Source organism: Oratosquilla oratoria, chromosome 41 (genome assembly GCF_046742065.1).
Source record: "Oratosquilla oratoria isolate Oo_2021 chromosome 41, ASM4674206v1, whole genome shotgun sequence".
NCBI lineage: Eukaryota > Metazoa > Arthropoda > Malacostraca > Stomatopoda > Squillidae > Oratosquilla > Oratosquilla oratoria.
Genome location: NC_134817.1, coordinates 4,911,853 through 4,933,189, shown reverse-complemented (window position 1 = coordinate 4,933,189; position 21,337 = coordinate 4,911,853). Strand labels below are relative to the sequence as shown.

Genomic DNA, 21,337 nt, shown 5'->3' with positions numbered 1-21,337 from the left:
GTCATTACAGCATCTTGCTTAAATGTTTATCTAAACAAATTCTAAATGAGGTGCCTGAGAAGTAGCCTATGATATGGGTTACTAGGCTGGAAAGAATGAGAAACGAGGAGTTGAGGAGGAGAGTGGGGGGTGGAGAGGGAGTTTGGAGATAGGGTTGATGAAAGAGTATTGGGATGGTTTGGACACATGAAAAGGAGTGAAAAAATATTAGTAAAGATGTGTGGTGGAAGGCAGAGGTAGGAGTGATGATGAGGGGCTGACCAAGGATGAGATGGATGGATGGATGGGGAAGCAGGGTTGCGGAGTCGGATGGTATAAGTTCCGACTCCAACTCCTAGAATTCCTAGGATGCCAACTCCGACTCCTTAACTCCTTGACCCCATGTGGAAATCTATTCTGCAGATCCATATATCAGCCTCCCACAGCTATTTAGGAAGCATTTTATAAATATTTTTCATGTATATTATTTTTTACGTGAAACATTCACTTGTATGATAAATATACTGTACTCACATATACACTCACCCAGCTTTATATATATATATGCACACAAGCACGTATATTCGTATAAACATATATATTAAATAATGCTTGCTAAATAGCTGTGGGAGGCTTACTATGGATGTACTGTCTTGCTGCGTTGTTTCTGACTCGGCAGTGGCCGAGATGCAGGGATGACCTGTCATCCAGGAGGAGCCAAGATAAGAGGGAGGGAGTGGGGTAGTATTTGGGGATGGAATTGGTAGGAGTGGATTTTATGCCTTTGTTTTTAGGCCACCTCCCTTGTAAGGGGAGAAAAGCCTTTGTATTTACCTAGTTGTATTTAATGGTAAGGGAGCTGTGCTCATAGTGACCCGTCTTTGTATCTTTCAGCATTTAGTTTGTTCTTGAATTCTTGTATGGTTTTTGCACATACCTGTACTATTGTTTCGTCCAATTTGTACCAGACGTCCACCATTCTGTGTGGGAAACTTTTTTTTTTCTCCCAGATCTCTTCTATAACTATCCTTTTTGAGTTTCTTTTCATGTCCTCTTGTTTTTCTTTTGTCCCGCTTTATTAAATCTTCTCTGTCAAAGACTTCTATGCTTTTCATGATTCTGGAAATGGCCATTAGGTCTCTTTCTCTTCTTTGTTCTTGGGTTGGTAGTTCCAGTTTGGACAATCTTTGTATGTCAATTTTGAAGGTGTTGGTGCCATCTTTGTCGTTCCTCTTTGGATTATTTCTAATTTCTTTATATATTTTTTTGTGCTGGGTGTCCATAGTGTCGCAGCTTACTCCAATTTTGATCTTGTCAGTTTGACTAATATTTTCTTTACCATTACTTCAACAAAGTAGTTAAAGGCCTCCTTTATTGATTTTAGTAAATTGTAGGTTTCTCCATTTATTTTGTTAATATGTTTGTTGTCATATTTTTGTTAATAATTACTCCTATGTCCTTTTATGAGTTAATTTTTTTTTACTTTCTTTGTACCAATTTTATATTGCCCTGACTTTTTCCAAACGCCATTATACTACATTTCTTGATGTTGAAGTTTACTTCCCACTTTTGGCTCCATTCCCAGACTTTGTCCAGGTCTCTCTGTGGTGGTTCACAGTCTTTTTCTGTACTAACTTTCTTTAGTAGCTTTGTGTCATCTGCAAAGAAGTTCATTTAACATTCTACACCTTCATCCATGTCATTTATATATATGGCAAACATTATTGGAACTGCACTTATCATTTCTTCCCAGGTTGGGGTTTTGTCTCGCACCACCCTCATTTTTCTCCCATTCAAGAAATCTTCCATCCATTTTAATAACTCCTTGTACATCTGTTATTTCGAGTTTTCTTAGTAGCCTTTTGTGTAGTACTTTATCAAATGCCTTTTGTATATGTGTGTGTGTGTATATATATATATATATATGTATATGTATATACACATATAAATATATATATACACATATACAGTCACTATCCGAGTTACGATGTACGCGAGTTACGACCATCCGTACTTACAACCACATCTAGCAGATGCCTATTATGAGTTTACTGTACATGTCTGGCAGCACAGCGCGTAAGATTGTGGCAACCGGCATCGCGTACGGCAGTTATGGCAGAGATGGAAAAGTTGCTATACACGTGGTTGGAAGATAATAGGCAAAGAAATGTGAGAGTGATGTTGCAAGCAGTGCAAAGTAAGGCTACAAGTTAAATTCACATGTTGAAAGAACGTGCAGGTGAAGAATACGCTTCACATGAGTTCATAGTAAGTGCTGGGTGGTTTCGTTGCTTTCGAGAGCGTTACCAGGTTCACCACGTGTTGTTGAAAGGTGAGGCTGCTAGCAGTGATGTGCCTGCAGCTAAGGCATTTGTGGAAGAGTTTGATAAATTATGGATGAAGGATATTTACATACTTACGACCATGTCTAGCTGATGCCTATTATGAGTTTACTAATACGAATACACTATAATAAGTATTTTCTTTCTTTAACTTACCATATCATATTAACAACTAAACAACTGAAAACAATACTGTATACAACTGTAGGAGAGAAGCCAAACGCAGAGTATGGGATCCAATGTATTTAACGTTTCGCCCACCAGGGCTTCTTCAGAAATAACATAGTGAACAAACATCTGACTCCTTATATAACTCGAGCTTGCGGGGAGAAACGAACATGAAACTGGTGTTTAAAAAAAAAAAAAAAAAAGTAGAGACTGAACAACTTCACACCAGGCTTAATAACCCCCTTATGGGTCGATAGCCATAAAGAAGTCCACTATGTTATTTCGGGAGAAGCCCTGCTGGGCGCAACGTTAAATACATTGGATCCCATACTCTGCATTTGGCTTCTCTCCTACAGTGCTGTTGCAGTCGTTGCTGCTTTTACTAAATGCTGTATACAAAGATAAATGTACTGTACCTATATCTCACACTTAGAATGGATTGAAATGGATGAGAAAAATAGATCTTAGAATTCACATATATTTAGAATACATACAACAATTGAAGAATTAAGAAAAAATTATTAAAAGGAAACTACAATTTAAAAACAAAATTAAAAATGGTAAGCAAGGTTATATTTAATACGTGTGTGTGTGTGTATACAGGTATAGTATATACATACAGTACCTGCATACATATGTATACTGAAATACAGTACAGTATTAAAACATTAAAAAAAAATAGAAAAAATTATAAAATGAAACTAAAAAGCATTGATAAATAAACAGTAAACAGCTTGTATTTAATAGTATTCAATAGAAAAAGTTACTTAAAAACGCAACAGATTGATATCATGTATCCTAGAGTAGAACCCTCGTGTCGGCCATTTGGAATAGGATCCAACTTACGACCAATCCGACTTATGACTGGTTGGTCGGAACCTATCTAGGTCGTAACTTGGATAGTGGCTGTATACATATATCATTGCTTATCGTCAGCATATCTTTACCTGTGCTGAGCAAATGTTTATGTTTTATACTCTTTATTTTCAGAAATGTGTCAGTTGCACACGCTGCACTAGCTGTGGCAGTCCTAATGTCACAACATGGCTGCAAGTTTCTTCCCATCCTGGTCAGAACGAGTTTTCTGAGACCAAGGAGCTTGCACTCTGCTGTCGTTGCATGGCACTTCGGCAGAATGGAAATTATTGCCCGATATGTAATGGCTGCTATGAAGATGATGACTATGAATCAAAGGTATATTACTTTTCATGTTTTGAGTAAGTTAGCAGATGAGTCCAGGCCTTAGATTAAATTGCTGGGTGCTTTAGGTTAGCGTGGTTTTTGGTCCTCATGATCCCTTGTGTTTATGAATAGTGTGTGAAAAAGTTGTTGAGAGAAATGACAGATTGTATGATACATAACTCAGTCAGAGATATTCATCTTGATCATATGTCATGATATCAAACTCATTTTTTACATAGCATCAAGCCTAGTTAGTGCCAGATTCAGTGGATGCCCATTTAGATATAGTAGCATTTAGTAGATTTTGTTTTAGACAATACATACATACACATAACAAAAGACTCTTTACCCTGTGTAAGGGGGAGCAGATGAGTCAAACATACACTTACCCTTCGCCTATCCCACACCCATCCAGAAACCCATTTGATATCCTTTCCATCGTAGTTCCTCCTAAATGATGGGTCATCTCTGCCTTCTATCCATTGCCAAGGTTAGAGGCAGAGGGTGATGATATTCCCCAGAGAGATGACTCATAACTTAAAAGGGTCTTAATTCTTTCATATATAATTAAAACCCATTTAACACCCCTCCCCACCCAGCACCTCATAGATGAAGAGTCATCCCCATCCCCTGTCACACTGCATGGGTCAAGGTCATTGCAGCGAGACACAACTCCTCCACAGCAGAGTCCGACAGCCAGATCTAGTGTATCCCCACTACTTCATGATATGGTGATTTTTTGTTTTTTATTCATTAATTTGTTTATTTATTTATTTATCTTAGATATTTTCTTTTTTCTATTTTTTCCCCCCTTTTCAGTTTGTCACCAGGAATTGCAGGGTAAATGTCCTTTCAGTCAAATAGAAATTTCCATTATTAGCTAGAACAAAGTCCTTAAAAGATATTATCATGACTATTAGGAGTTTTGGTCACAGTAATTGAAATCATTAGTACCTTTGTCACAATGATGTTTTATAAATATTTTATTCTGGCACTTGCCAAATTGATTTTATTTGACTGACAGAGCATTGTTCTCCTAAAGAGGTTAATATGAAATTTGGCAGTTTTGCATTGTTAGGTTTCATTCCGTCTGTTAGGTGCTTTTATTCACCAGATAGTCCAATAGTGAAGGATTAACATTTTTCATTGGTGTGATATGACACCAAAGAATTTTATATAGGAGTGATGATTAGTTGACTAGTCATGGACTCCTTTCTTGCATTGTTTTATGTATATATGTCACATTTTATTTATGTACATATATATATATGTATGTGTGTGGATTGTGTGTTTGTGTGCGTGTACATATACAGAATGTCTTATAAAAAAGTACTTTTATGGGACTGTGTATATATGTTTATATGTATATTGATGCATATGTATGTTTATGTACTAATATGTATAAACAAGGTGTCCCCCCAAAAAAATTACTCGGTACATTTGTGAGTATTTTTTAGGGTACCCTGTAAACAAGAAGGCCTTTCCATCCTATGAGTGGTTGGCCATGTCGAAGTACACAGAAACATGATATACATTTTAGTTGTAAAAATGTATAAAGTATATGACATTTATATAGGTCTTTAAGGAGATAGTGTATGATCATTATTTTGAAATTTCCAGTGAATATTTAATTATTATGTTTCATCTAATCATATTTTCAGTGTTGGAGCAAATTTTTGGACAAGCTTATTTTTATATATATATATATTTATTTTCATCTTGTTGGTAATTTTCATATCATTTAATATGTTCTTCCAACAACATTAATATAGATTTTAGTATTTCATTTTTACATATTGTACTGAATGATTTATTTTGAAATCCAGTAAGAACAGTAGGAAGTAGACAGAGATGTATGTTTAGCCTTTATTAGAATTCGATAGTTTTGTAAAAATTCATGTAGTATTCATATCTGTGTATGCGTATATGCTTGGGACCTGTGAAAAATTCTTGTTTATTGTGACCGTGTAAGGAAAAAAAATGTTGCACTTCCCCTCTTCTTCATATCCTGTAAACAACCTCTCACCTCGTTCAGGAACTGAAGACTTAAGGAATAGGCCCTTGGTCTTTAGACTGGGTTCTATCATCATTGAATATTGTTGTCCCACTTCTTAAATAAGGAGAGCTGACAACATATGACTCCTCCTCCTCCTCCTCCTCCTCCTCCTCCTCCCCCTCCCTGTCCTCCACCTCCCCTTCCTCCTGCACCCTGTCCTCCACCTCCTCTTCCTCCCCTTCTTCCCAGCTTCTTCCTTCTCCTTTTCCTCCTCCCCCTTGAAAACTTTCAAAGTGGAAGGCAACAGTCCTTGGGTGCTCCCATAGAACTCAGTGTGGAGGAGTGGGGAGTAGTTGTCATTTGTCTGCTCTGTATACGAAAGTGCCCAGTCTAAGGACCAAGTCCCCAGCCTGTCGAGGCTGCACCTTCAGAAAGAGACGATATTGTTTGTGGGATTTAAAGATGCGCAATATGAAGATGGTTCTCTTTAGTGTCCATCAATCAGGAAGTACTCATAGTTGGTCCCTGTATTTTTGTGGTTCCATATTTATAATCCCGAGTATGGTAGACTAGGTAATTACGAAGTAGTGGAGGTAATTTTTTAGTAACTTTGGATTCACAGATAAATCATTTCAAGTTCTTGTAGATACCACAAAGATACACAGAATTCAGTCACATCATATTACATCTTAGGTTTATTATAACAATTACTGTTTTTATTGGATATTCTGCTATCAATTTATGGTTAATTATAAATGATAAGATATGAAATTTACCTTTTGTAAATATATGAAAAAATGTTGCTTGCAATCCAACAGAGCACATTATTGCCTTGCTATTTGCTGCAGTTCTTTTTCACATATTTGAATACAGTAGATATTTTACAAAAAAAAATTGTTCAAATGATATGTATTAAAAGAAATTTTACATATTAACTTAACCTCCTCCCGTGGAATGAAGGAAACACTGGTAAGCACAACCTCTCGGCATTGCTTGGCAATATCAAAAGATGCATTATTTAACAAGTCTTTAAACACTAAAACATGTACACATACACACACACGCACACACTCATGCATAATTTTTCCTGTATACTCAATTTACATGTACATGCATGAACACACCTTGGGATATTAGATTAACTCAATCTTTTGACATTCAATTGTAGATACACCAGTATACATACACATGTGAAATATATGTGTATATTGAAGCATGTGTGTACACAGATGAATACTATTGTCCACATATATGCACCCAAAAATTCTTTTTCTCTCTCCCTCTCCCTTTCTCTCTCTCTCTCTCTCTCTCTCTCTCTCTCTCTATATATATATATATATATATATAATGTATGTGTATATATATGTATGTGTATATATATGTATCTATATACATATGTGTGTATATATATATATATATATATATATATATATGGACCATTAATTGTATAATTTTTTGCAGTCAGTAGTTTAGGGACTTTAGTGATATCCTTACGTAATAAATTGATAGATAAAGGCTGCTCACTTATAACTTTACTAACCCTCCCATTCTTTCTTCAAATCTCTTCTTTGCCATCTCTATACCTCTGCCTCTCTGGTGCAATATTACAGTTTTGTCCCCAAGGATAGAAGTGTTGGTTGTTGCCAAAGAAATGCTACTTCATCCATCCCTTCCTCTCTCTCTCTCTCTCTCTCTCTCTCTGTCTTACTCTCCCATTTTCTTTCTCATTCTCTCTCTCTCTCTCCTCTTTCCTCTCTCTCTCATTCCTCTCTCTCTCTCATTCCTCTCTCTCTCCTTTCTCCTCTCTCTTCTCTCATCTCCCACTCTCTCCCTCTCCCTATATACTGGTAAATGCATACAGACATATATACTGTATTTACATTGAACTAATATTTTCCATGATATGCATATACATGCCATGTGTTCATTGCTGCTACAGCTTTTTTCTTCTTTGCTGTTAGTTGTTCGGTCAGTTTCACTTGTGTTTTGATTTTTCTTTGATTTCTAAGTATTCATCTTTAAAGGCGCAATTGCAAATCTTATTGTTTCTCCCATTTTCATTTAATGGATGCCCCGTATTGTATCTCGAATTTGTATCATGAAATTTTTGGATGTTTTTTATTTAATTGTTTAATATATGTCAGTTCTTCCCCATTACGTAGTCCTGTAATCTTATTGTATTATTGATGTTACATTGATTGAGTTGTTGATTTAACTATTAGTTTATTGTTTTTATTATGATTGTAATTATTGTTTTTTGTAGTTTTACATGATTAATGGATTTGGTTCTCTGTAGCAAAATATTTGTGTTTGTTCATAAACAGCATGGTAATGTTTGGTGTATGGATGAGTTGTGTAATTGTTTTGTTTTGTCATAAAAAGACATAGTGTCATCTCTTGTTCTTTAATTTGCAGATGATGGAATGTGGTCGTTGCGGAGAGTGGATCCATGCCCACTGTGAGGGGCTCAGCAATGAACGCTACCAGATACTGAGTTTCCTGCCAGATTCTGTCGAATATGTGTGTCGGCGCTGCTTGTCTGAGGGCACAAAAGGGTGGATGGATGCAGTGGACAAGGAATTGACTGCTGGTTGCCAAGCAGTATTGGAGGCACTTCTTGGCAGCCGATGTGCCAAGCATTTGGTCAGGAAAGATCTGAAAGCTTCTCCCTCACCCCTCGTCAAGGGGAGCTTTCCTGTGATGCCGGGGAGTGATCTGGACGACTCGTTAAATGTTAAGGGTGAAGACCCGCTGTCAAGTGCCAATTCTAGCCTGACCAACCCTTCCTTAAGTCCACCCCTTCTTCACCAGTTAGATCTGCAGCCGTCGACCATTGCTACACTTGGTGACCGCTGCAAGCAAATGTTTGAGGAGAAGAAATGTGGACACCAAGGTTTGCCCCCCCTGACAGACACGCAACAGAATGAGTGTAAAGATTTCTCCAGTTCTAAAGCCTGCTTGGGGGAGACTTCACACTTAGGCACAAGCACAGTTACAACCATGGAAGTAGTGGATAGCAACGACTCATTCTCACCCAAAATCTGTCCAGTTGAAGCTCAGGGTATTGTTCACTCAAGCAAGTCCATGATGGATCAGGCTCAGGATCTTGATGTTCCTCTGAGTGTTGCTGCTCCTTCCAAGGATGAGAGTTCCTACCGACTGCGCAAGTGTTCTGTCAGGCTGGAGGACATCTGTAAGGTCCGGTCTCCCTCAGCGTCTCCTGATGCCAAGACTCAGGGAAGCCATCCAGAAGGTGACTGTGATGGCAGGATGATGGTTGGCGGAGAGGCATTTTTTCAAGAGGCAAGAGAAGAGGGGAACAAGGAGGACCACACAGCATCTGCAGCAGCTGTGTTCAGCACTGGGAAGTCTGTCGAGTCCTCGGCCTCAAGCGGAATGTGTGTTGGGGAGGTTGAAACTCAAAGGGTTGTACACTTGTGTCATGCTGGTAGTTTGTCTGACACTCAAGTGGATGGTCCTAGTGATAAAAGCCCTGAAAGTAGTAGCTTTCTTCAAAAACTGTTTGATGATTCAAATAATGCCAATGGCTGCCAAAGTAACCAGGGATGGTCTGAGGTGTACAAGCAGAAGGGCAATACTGTAGTTGGTTCGTTATCAAATTGCCAGTCTCTGCAGCCCATTAGCCCAAAGGACAAAATCACAAAAGACATTGATGATGATTGTGTGAGTAGTGAAGAAAGCTCTTACTGTGAAACTGATTCTGAAATAGAGAGCATTCAGGATGATCCTGAGGAACCCAAGGACTTGGTGACTGTGCGAGATCGGTTACAAGAAAACAAGTATAAAACTGTTTTGCAATTTCATGTTGACATGTGTCGCATCATTGAAACAGGTAGAAATTTAAACAAATGTCAAACAAGAAATGTTAAGTCATCTTACAGTAAACATATCAAGGAATGCTTCCCGTGGTTTGATGTCAAGGCAGCTAATATATTTGAGTTGGTGGACAAGAACAGACCTTTTCCACCCCCTCACAGAGACCACACTTACACTGTCAGGAATGTACGTCGTATCCCACGTATCTTTACAAAATATGATTCTCCGTTAGGTCGGAGAGGGTTTGGTACAGGTGCCGATGCAGGGATGAAAGTGGATCACCGCAAATGTGTTTTGTGCACTATGGAAGGAGACCATGAACCAAATAATGCTGGTCGTCTTCTCTACTTAGGTCAGAATGAGTGGATTCACATTAATTGTGGACTGTGGTCATCAGAAGTATATGAGGAAGTGGATGGAGGACTGCAGAATGTTTATGTTGCTGTAAGTCGAGGACGTCAGATAAAATGTTCTACATGTCAAGACCGCGGAGCAACAGTAGGCTGCTGTCATAAGAGTTGCCAGGCCACTTATCACTTCATGTGTGCCAGAGAGGTCTGCTGCCAGTTCATGGAGGACAAAAGAATATTTTGTCCACAGCACAAGAACACTTCCAACGGACCTGAAAAGGCTGACGAGTTCAGAGTGAATCGCTGTGTTTATGTAGACATGGACAGTGAGAAGAAAAAATGGAAGCAGGTTTTGGGAAGTAGGGTCAATGTTGCTATTGGGTCTTTGACCATTCACAGCCTAGGTCGCATCTTACCAGAATCTGACTATGAGGAAGCACTCATTCCAGTGGACTTTGTTTGTAGTCGACTGCACTGGAGTACTGTTGATCCTAGCAGAAAGACACGATATGTCTGCCGGACACGTCGGGTTGTTCCTTCAGCCACTGCCCTAGATCCCAATGCCTTCCATGTGACCATTGATCACTCTCAGGGTGAGAAGGGTGTGAGCAAGTGCATGGCAGAAGTACAGAAGTGGTTCAAGCAGTTGGAGGAGAAGAAAGTTGAAAAGAAGTCTCGGGAGACCAACATAATCCCACCTCACTTGTGTCCACTGTATCAGCAGATTGTAAACAATCTTGGTGAACAGACACCTCTGGCCAAGCCTGTGAAGAAGCAGGCATCTCCTACGGTAGTGGAACAGGAGGTACGTCAATGCATAGATGATATCATTGACAAAGTGAGCAAGTCGGTGGAAGAGGAAAATTTGCTCTTGGATACAGACTTGCCAAGTATTGTAAGTGCCCTGGACAATGAACTTATTTCCATGGTTTTGAATGACTTGGATGCTTGTGATCCAATGGCTCTTGACTCCAACCTTTCCACCTCAGGACGACCAAGTCCCCTTGACATGGATTTCCTCAGTACTTGTGATAACCTTGAAGATACTTCTGTCAAAGAAGCAGGTTCCCATCTGCCCCAGGTAGACTTGACTTCTTCAATGCTCTCTGGCATACCTACATCTGACATTGGATCAAATCTTATCTCACTGCCACAGGAGGCACTGGATTGTAAAGACCCAAGTCCTCCCGTTGATAATGCCCCACTGCCTGGTAACACAAGGAGCTCTTTGGACCATAACTGTGGTGATGCTGTTACTGGAGGAAATGACTGTTCTTGCTCTCAGGGAAATGCATCCAGCAGTACAAGTTGTTCCTCTCCAAGCAGCACTACCTCATCCAAACAGATTTGTCGTGTCTTGCCCATGCCCTCCTCCCAGAGTCGCCGTTCCTCTAATGCTAGTGATCTTAGCGACACTTCAGTGGCTGGTCCCACATCCTCTCCAGTACCTGCCTCGCCCCTGCAAGCCTTGGAGGAGGTTAACGAGGGAAGGGAAGCAGACTCACCCAATTGTCGACGTGATTGTAAGAAAATCTGTATGAAGAGGAACTACAAAACAGTCATCAAGAAATATCCACTTCGTAGTGGTATGCGCAAGAACCAACCCTATGAAACTGTTCAGATTGAAATCAATGAAACCATTGAGATCCCAGAAGAACAAGGCTCAGGAGTCATGCGTAAGAATCTCAAGAGAAAGTGGAGTGGCATTTTGAACTCTGACGAGGATAACTCGACAATTGGGGAGAAGGATCGAACCCATAAGGACACCAAAGAGGAGGCGGGCTTATGCCCTACCACATCAGACAGTGCAGTTGAAGAAAAGTCCATGTCGAAGAAGGTTCTCAAGTTCACAGACAAGACCAATGACATAACCGTCAGTATAGTGAACAATAACAATTTGTGCGACTTTTCCAAATCTCGGGTCCACAAGTACAAACACAAGACTGTTCTGCAACTGGATGGGGCTGCTGATGGTTCATCCTCCAGTGCTGAGTGGAGTGAGAGCCAAGATGAGGGCAGCCAAGAAGAGGCAAGGAGGCGCAGGCAACAGCAAAAGCACGAGGATACTCAGCCACCTCTTCACTCTGCCTTGGCCCTTCGCATAAAGGAACAAAGTTTAGCTCGCAGTGCTCCAGGGGAAGAAGGACCCTACAAATGCTCCAAATGCAAACGACTATATAGGTATGTTATCTGCATGTACACTGTTTTAACTGGTTTGATCTTTTGATGTTTGGGATGAAAATCTGTAAATTACCATTTATTTTCATGTGCTCTTCTTGAGACCCAGAGATTGCAGGGACTTTATTCAGCATAGGGATGGAAGTGCATACCCTCCCCAGTGTCACTGTCATTTAAAAGTTAAAGCTGATCTCAATAACCTGTAGATGGGACTAATTATGGGAACCAGCATGTGGTGGTCCTGTAAGATGGATGTCAGAGTAGTCTTTGATGTCAGTTTTCAGAGCCTGTTAGTACCCTCATCTTCATCTGAGGGGGCTGACACTGTCTTGGTCCCTGGACCATTCTTAAGATCTCTATTAATTTCGACTGTATTTCCTTTTGACATAAGGGGAGCTGACAGTCAGAGATTGCTCTCCCCCTCCTCCTCCTCCTCTTCCTCCTCCTCCTCCTCTTCCTCCTCCTCCTCCTCCTCCTCTTCTTCCTCCTCCTCCTCCTCCTCCTCTTCCTCCTCTTCCTCCTCCTCCTTCCTCCAGGTCACTGGTACCGAAATGGTCTCACACTGGTACATCACAGACACCAATGCAGTGTACATTCCAGGAAAGAACCATAAGGAGACCAGGGGACTATTGCCAGCTGTTTATAGGGCTGTTTTCAATCTGTGAAACTCGTACAGAGTAAGAGCTTTCCCCTTATAAGAGGAGTAGCCAAGTTGAAATGTGAATACCATTAATACTGTCTGTATACCAGGGGCTTCTTCCCACATATAAGGAAGGCAGCCAAGTCAAGACAGGCAACCTCCCTTTCGTACTTGTTAAAATATATTTAGCACCCTCCACCTATCTCAGCACCTGGGGAAAGAAGGTGTCAAAGGTGAGCAAGACAACAGCTCCACAGCAGGCCCCAACATCTGTGTTGTGGTTGTATCTAGGGCATTTAGTGTATGTTGCCATGTAAATTGTGTGTTAGTATGGTTTCAGTGAAGGGTGGTGACCTGAATATAGACATGGTAATGTTTTTCTTGCTTGTCTTCAGTGATTTCTCGGATTTTTTGGATTGATTTTTGGAGAAGTGTGGCAGAGTATAGAACTAAAGAATATATTAAGGAGCTTTTGTTTTGTGATATGTGTGTATTTACCTAGTTGTAATGTACGGGATGGGAGCTATGCTCGTGGTGACCCATCTTTGTATCTCTCCGCATCAAGTTTTATCTTAAAATCTTGTATAGTGTTTGCACATATTGTTTTGTTGTCTAATTTGTTCCATGTATTAATCGCTCTGTGTGGGAAACTGTTCCTTTTCAAGTTTTTTCTATAACCATCTTTTTTCAGTTTTTTTCCATGTCCTCTCGTTTTACCGTTGTCCCACACTAACAGGTCGTTCCTGTCTAAAACTTCCATTCCTTTCATTATTCTGTAGATAGTCAGCAAATCTCCTCTTTCTCTTCTTTGTTCCAGAGTTGGTAGGTTCAATTTGGATAGTCTTTGCTCATATGTTAGTTCGGCGAGAGTCGGTGCTAGTGGTTGTCGCTCTTTGTAATCTTTCTAATTTCTTAATATTCTTTTTGGTACTGGGTGTCCAAAGTGATGCTGCGTACTCAAGTTTTGGTCTTATTAGTGTAGTTAGTATTTTCTTTATCATTTCTTCATCCATATAAGTAAATGCCACTTTGATTGACCTCAATAAATTGTAGGTTTCTCCGAATATTTTATTTATATGCTTATCAGGTTTCATGTCCTTTCCAATCATCACTCCAAGATCTTTTTCAGAGTTTGCTTTTTTATTTTTTCTTCTCCAATTCTGTATTCTTTTGATATTCTGTTTTTACTCTTTCCAAATTCCATTATACTGCATTTCTTTATATTAAATTTCACTTCCCACTTGAGTCCAACTTCCCACTTGAGTCCAATTCCATATCGTGTCCAGATCTTGTTACAATGAGTTGCAGTCCTCTTCCGTTTTTACCTTCTTAAGTAATTTTGCATCATCTGCAAAAAAATTCATATAGCACCCCACGCCTTCATTCATGTCATTAATGTATACAGCAAACATGATCGGGGTCAGTACCGATCCTTGCGGGACCCCGCTTTTTACTTCTTCCCAGTTGGAGAATTTTTCTCTAATTACAACTCTCATTTTCCTCCCAATCAGGAAGTCTTTCATCCATTCCAATAATTTTCCTCTGATGCCACCCTTTGATTCTATCTTATTTATTAATTTCCTATGAGGTACCTTATCGAATGCCTTTTGCAGGTCCAGAAAAGAACAGTCCGCCCATCCATCTCTTTCTTGTATTATGTCTACTAATCTTGAGTAAAAGCAGATCAGATTTGTTGTACATGATCTCCCTTGTCTGAATCCAAATTGATTTGGGTTCAGTATAGATTTTTCTTCCAGGTATTTAACCCATCTGTTTTTGACAACTCTTTCACAAATTTTTGCTATTGTGCTTGTTAGTGAGACCGGTCTGTAGTTAGATGGATCTTCTTTATCACCTCCCTTATAAATTGGTACAATGTTTGCCTTTTTCCAGTCCAATGGTACTTTTCCTTCTTTAAGTGAGGATTTAATTATATTATATATTTTGTCAGTTAATTCTTCCATACATTCCTTCAGTATCCAGTTTGCAATTCCGTCTGGGCCATGTGATTTTCTGACATCAAGGGTTTTAATTTGATCACTGATTTCTTTTTGTGTTACGTTTATTTCTTTCATTGCTGGGGATAATTCCCTCTCTCTATCTACACTGTTAGGCGAGTTTTCTATTGTAAATACTGATCTGAAGTGGTTGTTCATAATTTCAGCCATTCTTTATATTCCTTTTTATCTTGGCGCAGTTTTTCTATTTCTTGTTTGTTTTTCAGTTTTCCATTTACATATTTGTTAAATAGTTTGGGTTCTTCCTTACATTTGTCTATTATCTTTTTTTCATAATTCCTCTTTTCATCTCTGCGTATTTTTACATATTCGTTTCTTAGTTTGATGTACGTTTGCCATTTGCTTTGTCTCTTATCTCTTTTCCACTTTTTCTAAGCTTTGTCTCTTTTTTCCTTAGCTTCACTACATCTTTTGTTGTACCAGCTCTTTATGTATGCCTTTTCCATTTTTTGTTGTGGTACTTTTTCGTTTAGGAATGTCCCCTGTGGGGCTACAAGGAGAAGGATGCCTAGTCCCAATCCCCGTCCCTTTCTTCTCGCCTCTTATGATCTAAGTGGGAATATTTGGTGGCAGTATTCTTTTCCCCCACCACAGAAAAAGAATACTCAAAGAAATGGTACAGGACAGCAACAAGGGGTTGGGGGACAGCATAACGGAGGGACAGTCGCAGTATAAAAGTGTCATCATTTCTCTATGAACAGAGTTTTCCTCTATCATAGACAAAATGATGTGTGGCTCTGGTCCGTAGAGGTGCCCCATATAGACCCTAAAGTATCAACTACATGCTACTTTTGCCACAATAACATGCAGCCAATACCCCAATTGATGAAAGTAGCATTCTGTCCCTCCTTCAACTCCTTTGCATCAACAGACTCAATCAGGACCTTAGGACCTTGCCATACAGACTTGGCACCAATGGAAGCATCCTTTGGATGTTTTGGTGCTTGTGTTGCTACTTCCTCCACTCCAGGCAAGTTCACAGGCACAAGGTCACCTTCTAAAGCTGTGTACCTTGGTGCTATTCTATCTATAACTTTCTTATTGAAGGCCCAGATCTTGTCCCATTCCATATTGACCACTGACTGTGGTCAATATGGAATGGAGAAAAGTGGGAGGTGAGCCAGCTGTTGTTTGTGGACGACACTGCGCTTGTGGCAGGATCGGAGGAGGGATTGAGGAAGTTGGTGGCAGAGTTTGGGAGAGTATGTGATAGAAGAAAGCTAAAGATAAATGTGGGTTAAAAGTAAGGTGATGAGATGTGTAAGGGGTGAAAGTGGCAGTAGACTGGAAGTGAACATTAAGGGAGAGCGACTAGAGGTAGTGGATAGTTTTAGATACTTGGGTGCAAATGTGGCAGGAAAAGGTGGAGTGAAGGTGGAGGCAGAATGTAGATTGAGAGAAGCGAGTAAATGCCTTGGTGGATTGAAGAGTGTAATGAGGAATAGACATTTGGGAATGGATGCTAAGAGGAGACTGTATGAAGGAGTGATTGTGCCAACAGCACTGTATGGGGCAGAAACATGGAACATAAGAGAAGAAGAGAGAAGGAGTTTGAATGTGTTTGAGATGAAGTGTCTTGAGAAGTATGATGGGGATTACTAGGCTAGATAGAGTGAGAAATGAGGAGGAGAACAGGGGCAGAAAAGGAGCTGGGAGATAGGGTTGATGAAAGAATATTAGGATGGTTTGGACACATGGAAAGAATGAATGAAGAAAGACTAGTAAAAGAGGTATGGAAGGCAGATGTGGAGGGAGTGAACATGAGGGGACATCCTAGGATGAGGTGGATGGATGGGGTGAAGGGGACTTTGGGGAAGAGGGGAATGTCTGTTGAGGAAGGACGGGAGAGGACAGAAGACGGGTGAATGGAGAATGGTTATATATGGATGATGTTGTGATTGCATGAGGTGGAATGGGCAGGGGGATGGGGGGTGAGGTAGTATGTGTGAGCAAAATTTGACGCAGCCCGAAGGGATTTCTCCCCGTCTTCTCCTTTTATGCAATGGGAGGACGGAGAGGGGGGGGTCGCCTATTTAATGAAGCGGCCTTGCTGTGGATGTGCTGTGTCTTGCGACACTGCTTCTGACCCAGGGCAGTGGACAAGGTGCAGGGATGACCCGTCATCCAGGAGGTGCACAGATAAGAGGGAGGGACAGTCGTAGTATAAAAGTGTCATCATTTCTCTATGAACAGAGTTTTCCTCTATCATAGACAAAATGATGTGTGGCTCTGGTCCATAGAGGCACCCCATATAGACCCTAAAGTATCAACTACATGCTACTTTTGCCACAATAACATGCAGCCAATACCCCAATTGATGAAAGTAGCATTCTGTCCCTCCTTCAACTCCTTTGCATCAACAGACTCAATCAGGACCTTAGGACCTTGCCATACAGACTTGGCACCAATGGAAGCATCCTTTGGATGTTTTGGTGCTTGTGTTGCTACTTCCTCCACTCCAGGCAAGTTCACAGGCACAAGGTCACCTTCTAAAGCTGTGTACCTTGGTGCTATTCTATCTATAACTTTCTTATTGAAGGCCCAGATCTTGTCCCATTCCATATTGACCACTGACTGTGGTCAATATGGAATGGAGAAAAGTGGGAGGTGAGCCAGCTGTTGTTTGTGGACGACACTGCGCTTGTGGCAGGATCGGAGGAGGGATTGAGGAAGTTGGTGGCAGAGTTTGGGAGAGTATGTGATAGAAGAAAGCTAAAGATAAATGTGGGTAAAAGTAAGGTGATGAGATGTGTAAGGGGTGAAAGTGGCAGTAGACTGGAAGTGAACATTAAGGGAGAGCGACTAGAGGAAGTGGATAGTTTTAGATACTTGGGTGCAAATGTGGCAGGAAAAGGTGGAGTGAAGGTGGAGGCAGAATGTAGATTGAGAGAAGCGAGTAAATGCCTTGGTGGATTGAAGAGTGTAATGAGGAATAGACATTTGGGAATGGATGCTAAGAGGAGACTGTATGAAGGAGTGATTGTGCCAACAGCACTGTATGGGGCAGAAACATGGAACATAAGAGAAGAAGAGAGAAGGAGTTTGAATGTGTTTGAGATGAAGTGTCTTGAGAAGTATGATGGGGATTACTAGGCTAGATAGAGTGAGAAATGAGGAGGAGAACAGGGGCAGAAAAGGAGCTGGGAGATAGGGTTGATGAAAGAATATTAGGATGGTTTGGACACATGGAAAGAATGAATGAAGAAAGACTAGTAAAAGAGGTATGGAAGGCAGATTTGGAGGGAGTGAACATGAGGGGACATCCTAGGATGAGGTGGATGGATGGGGTGAAGGGGGCTTTGGGGAAGAGGGGAATGTCTGTTGAGGAAGGACGGGAGAGGACAGAAGACGGGTGAATGGAGAATGGTTATATATGGATGATGTTGTGATTGCATGAGGTGGAATGGGCAGGGGGATGGGGGGTGAGGTAGTATGTGTGAGCAAAATTTGACGCAGCCCGAAGGGATTTCTCCCCGTCTTCTCCTTTTATGCAATGGGAGGACGGAGAGGGGGGGGTCGCCTATTTAATGAAGCGGCCTTGCTGTGGATGTGCTGTGTCTTGCGACACTGCTTCTGACCCAGGGCAGTGGACAAGGTGCAGGGATGACCCGTCATCCAGGAGGTGCACAGATAAGAGGGAGGGACAGTCGTAGTATAAAAGTGTCATCATTTCTCTATGAACAGAGTTTTCCTCTATCATAGACAAAATGATGTGTGGCTCTGGTCCATAGAGGCACCCCATATAGACCCTAAAGTATCAACTACATGCTACTTTTGCCACAATAACATGCAGCCAATACCCCAATTGATGAAAGTAGCATTCTGTCCCTCCTTCAACTCCTTTGCATCAACAGACTCAATCAGGACCTTAGGACCTTGCCATACAGACTTGGCACCAATGGAAGCATCCTTTGGATGTTTTGGTGCTTGTGTTGCTACTTCCTCCACTCCAGGCAAGTTCACAGGCACAAGGTCACCTTCTAAAGCTGTGTACCTTGGTGCTATTCTATCTATAACTTTCTTATTGAAGGCCCAGATCTTGTCCCATTCCATATTGACCACTGACTGTGGTCAATATGGAATGGAGAAAAGTGGGAGGTGAGCCAGCTGTTGTTTGTGGACGACACTGCGCTTGTGGCAGGATTGGAGGAGGGATTGAGGAAGTTGGTGGCAGAGTTTGGGAGAGTATGTGATAGAAGAAAGCTAAAGATAAATGTGGGTTTGAATGTGTTTGAGATGAAGTGTCTTGAGAAGTATGATGGGGATTACTAGGCTAGATAGTGTGAGAAATGAGGAGGAGAACAGGGGCAGAAAAGGAGCTGGGAGATAGGGTTGATGAAAGAATATTAGGATGGTTTGGACACATGGAAAGAATGAATGAAGAAAGACTAGTAAAAGAGGTATGGAAGGCAGATTTGGAGGGAGTGAACATGAGGGGACATCCTAGGATGAGGTGGATGGATGGGGTGAAGGGGGCTTTGGGGAAGAGGGGAATGTCTGTTGAGGAAGGACGGGAGAGGACAGAAGACGGGTGAATGGATAATGGTTATATATGGATGATGTTGTGATTGCATGAGGTGGAATGGGCGGGGGGATGGGGGGTGAGGTAGTATGTGTGAGCAAAATTTGACGCAGCCGAAGGGATTTCTCCCCGTCTTCTCCTTTTATGCAATGGGGGGACGGAGAGGGGGGGTCGCCTATTTAATGAAGCGGCCTTGCTGTGGATGTGCTGTGTCTTGCGACACTGCTTCTGACCCAGGGCAGTGGACAAGGTGCAGGGATGACCCGTCATCCAGGAGGTGCACAGGTAAGAGGGAGGGTGGAGGGGTGTGGAGTGTATTCAGGGATGGAATGGGTGGAAATGATTTTATGCCTTTTCCTTTTTGGCTACTTCCCTTGTAAGGGGGAAAAAGCCTTGATATATGTATGTATGTTGTGGTACATATTTGTTCACCCCTTCATTATATATTTCTTTTAATATGTTCCATTTTTCTTCTATCCCTGTATCTTTGTTTTGGAATTTTTCCCAGTTTGCATTGCGAAAGAATGTTTTAAGTTTCTCAAAGTTTGTTTTGTTATACGTAGGTCTTCTTATTCTATGTTTATCATTTTTGCTTTGGTCCATTTGTTGTTTCAATTCCATTACTATTAGTACGTGGTCACTTTTTCCTATTGGAGTTTTATAATAAATTTTTTCAATAATCTCAGGTTCTGTCGTAAGTATTAAGTTCAATTTTGAGGGTTCTTCATTTCCTCTGTATCTAGTATTTTCTTTAATCCACTGGGTCATGTGTGTACATATTTTTGGATGTGTGTGTTGTGAGGGTATTGGGTGTAGACTGTTGTAGATGTGACTTTAATTCTTGGGAGTTTTGATGCCACCCTCCTTCAAGGATACAGGTAACTTTCATAGGCAGGCCTAGTTCACTCGTTTTCAATGTCTTCGTGCAGTTTATATTCACCATTTGCAGTTTTCAATTTTGAACATTGCTACACTTTTCTGTGTTCAATTTTTGGTGTCTGTTATATAACTGACAGTTTGCTAGGCCTGCCCCAGAAGTTTCCTCCATAGTTGGTGTTTCTCAGGGGGGTATTTGCAATATTGTATGCTATGCTGAAATTGAGCATGATCAATTTTTCACACTTTCCATTGTCTACTATTTTTAACTAAATAATTTATGGCTGAACATATGGTTGTTTCTGTTGAATAATTTTCTCTATTCTGATTGATTTTGTGGTGTAAGCTCATTTTCTTTCAGGTATTTTGGCAGTTGTTCATGCAAGTGGAAAAGGTTGTAAGGAAATTCAGGTTGAACCAGGAACACTAATGTAATGTAATTAGTGTTCCTGGTTCAATCTGAGTTTCCTTACCACCTTTTCCATTCATTTGTCACTCCTTCAAACAGTTGTTCATGTATTGTTGGTTCATTGACTTGAAAAGTATCATTTTCTATTGGTCACAAGTTCAGTTTTTTATTCTTATTTTCCTTTATATGTAGGTTAGACACATGCAGATAAAATTGTTACATGCTGCACTATTAGGTTGGGGAAGTTGAAGTGAAATTGAAGAATTGGAGACATTCTAGAGGATAGGAGATAGAGGATCAGTGGGAAGAAGACATGATACTTGAGATTTGCAAGTCATAAATAGGGAATAAAGTTGAGGATGACCATAATGGAAATGAAAGTGGATGGGAAGTGAGATGGAAGGAGACTAAGAAGATAGATAATATAAGGAGTGATTTTAGAGAAAAGGTTTTGGTAGAATATGAACGGAGGGACTGAGCCGAGTGTTGAGAACTTGTCAGAAATGTCGACCCCATTAGAGGTAGAAAAAGATGAAAGAGAAAAGAAATAGGCTTGACACATACAAATTTTTCCTTTAGTGGACCTTAGAAGATATTGTGCTCATATTCACAATCTTTGATAAATATTTTCTATTATCAAAGTTTTCTAAACCTTTCAGTTCCTCTATTGGAAACGAGTCATTTTCTTTGTAAGTATGTTTTACCTCTTTCATTATTTATCATGTGTCATTCATATTCACCTCAACAAAGTTTAATTTGTATTCCGTCCAGTATGTATCTTTTACTCTACCTTGTATAAAGCCCTCATATTTTGTTAAAAGTTTATCATATCCCTTGCAC

The 21,337-nt window shown here is 40.5% G+C and overlaps 2 protein-coding genes across 6 annotated transcripts in view; one reads left to right on the top strand and one right to left on the bottom strand.

Annotated features, from left to right (window-relative positions):
• The window catches only part of trx (histone lysine N-methyltransferase trithorax), a 74,223-nt gene that overhangs the window by 34,790 nt on the left and 18,096 nt on the right, over positions 1–21,337 (top strand). For 2 of the 5 annotated variants that reach the window (XM_076177800.1, XM_076177804.1), the window contains exons 10-13: positions 3,480–3,683; positions 4,271–4,402; positions 8,083–12,035; positions 21,157–21,186. In XM_076177800.1, coding sequence (XP_076033915.1) covers positions 3,480–3,683; positions 4,271–4,402; positions 8,083–12,035; positions 21,157–21,186 — 4,319 coding nt within the window. The remainder of the gene's footprint in view (positions 1–3,479; positions 3,684–4,270; positions 4,403–8,082; positions 12,036–21,156; positions 21,187–21,337) is intronic. The other 3 variants (XM_076177802.1, XM_076177801.1, XM_076177805.1) reach the window with 3 other exon arrangements.
• Positions 18,430–18,754, bottom strand: LOC143020903 (bifunctional glutamate/proline--tRNA ligase-like). Its single transcript, XM_076177806.1, has one exon. It carries the CDS (start codon positions 18,741–18,743, stop codon positions 18,459–18,461), a length of 285 nt encoding a protein of 94 aa, XP_076033921.1. The 5' UTR covers positions 18,744–18,754; the 3' UTR covers positions 18,430–18,458.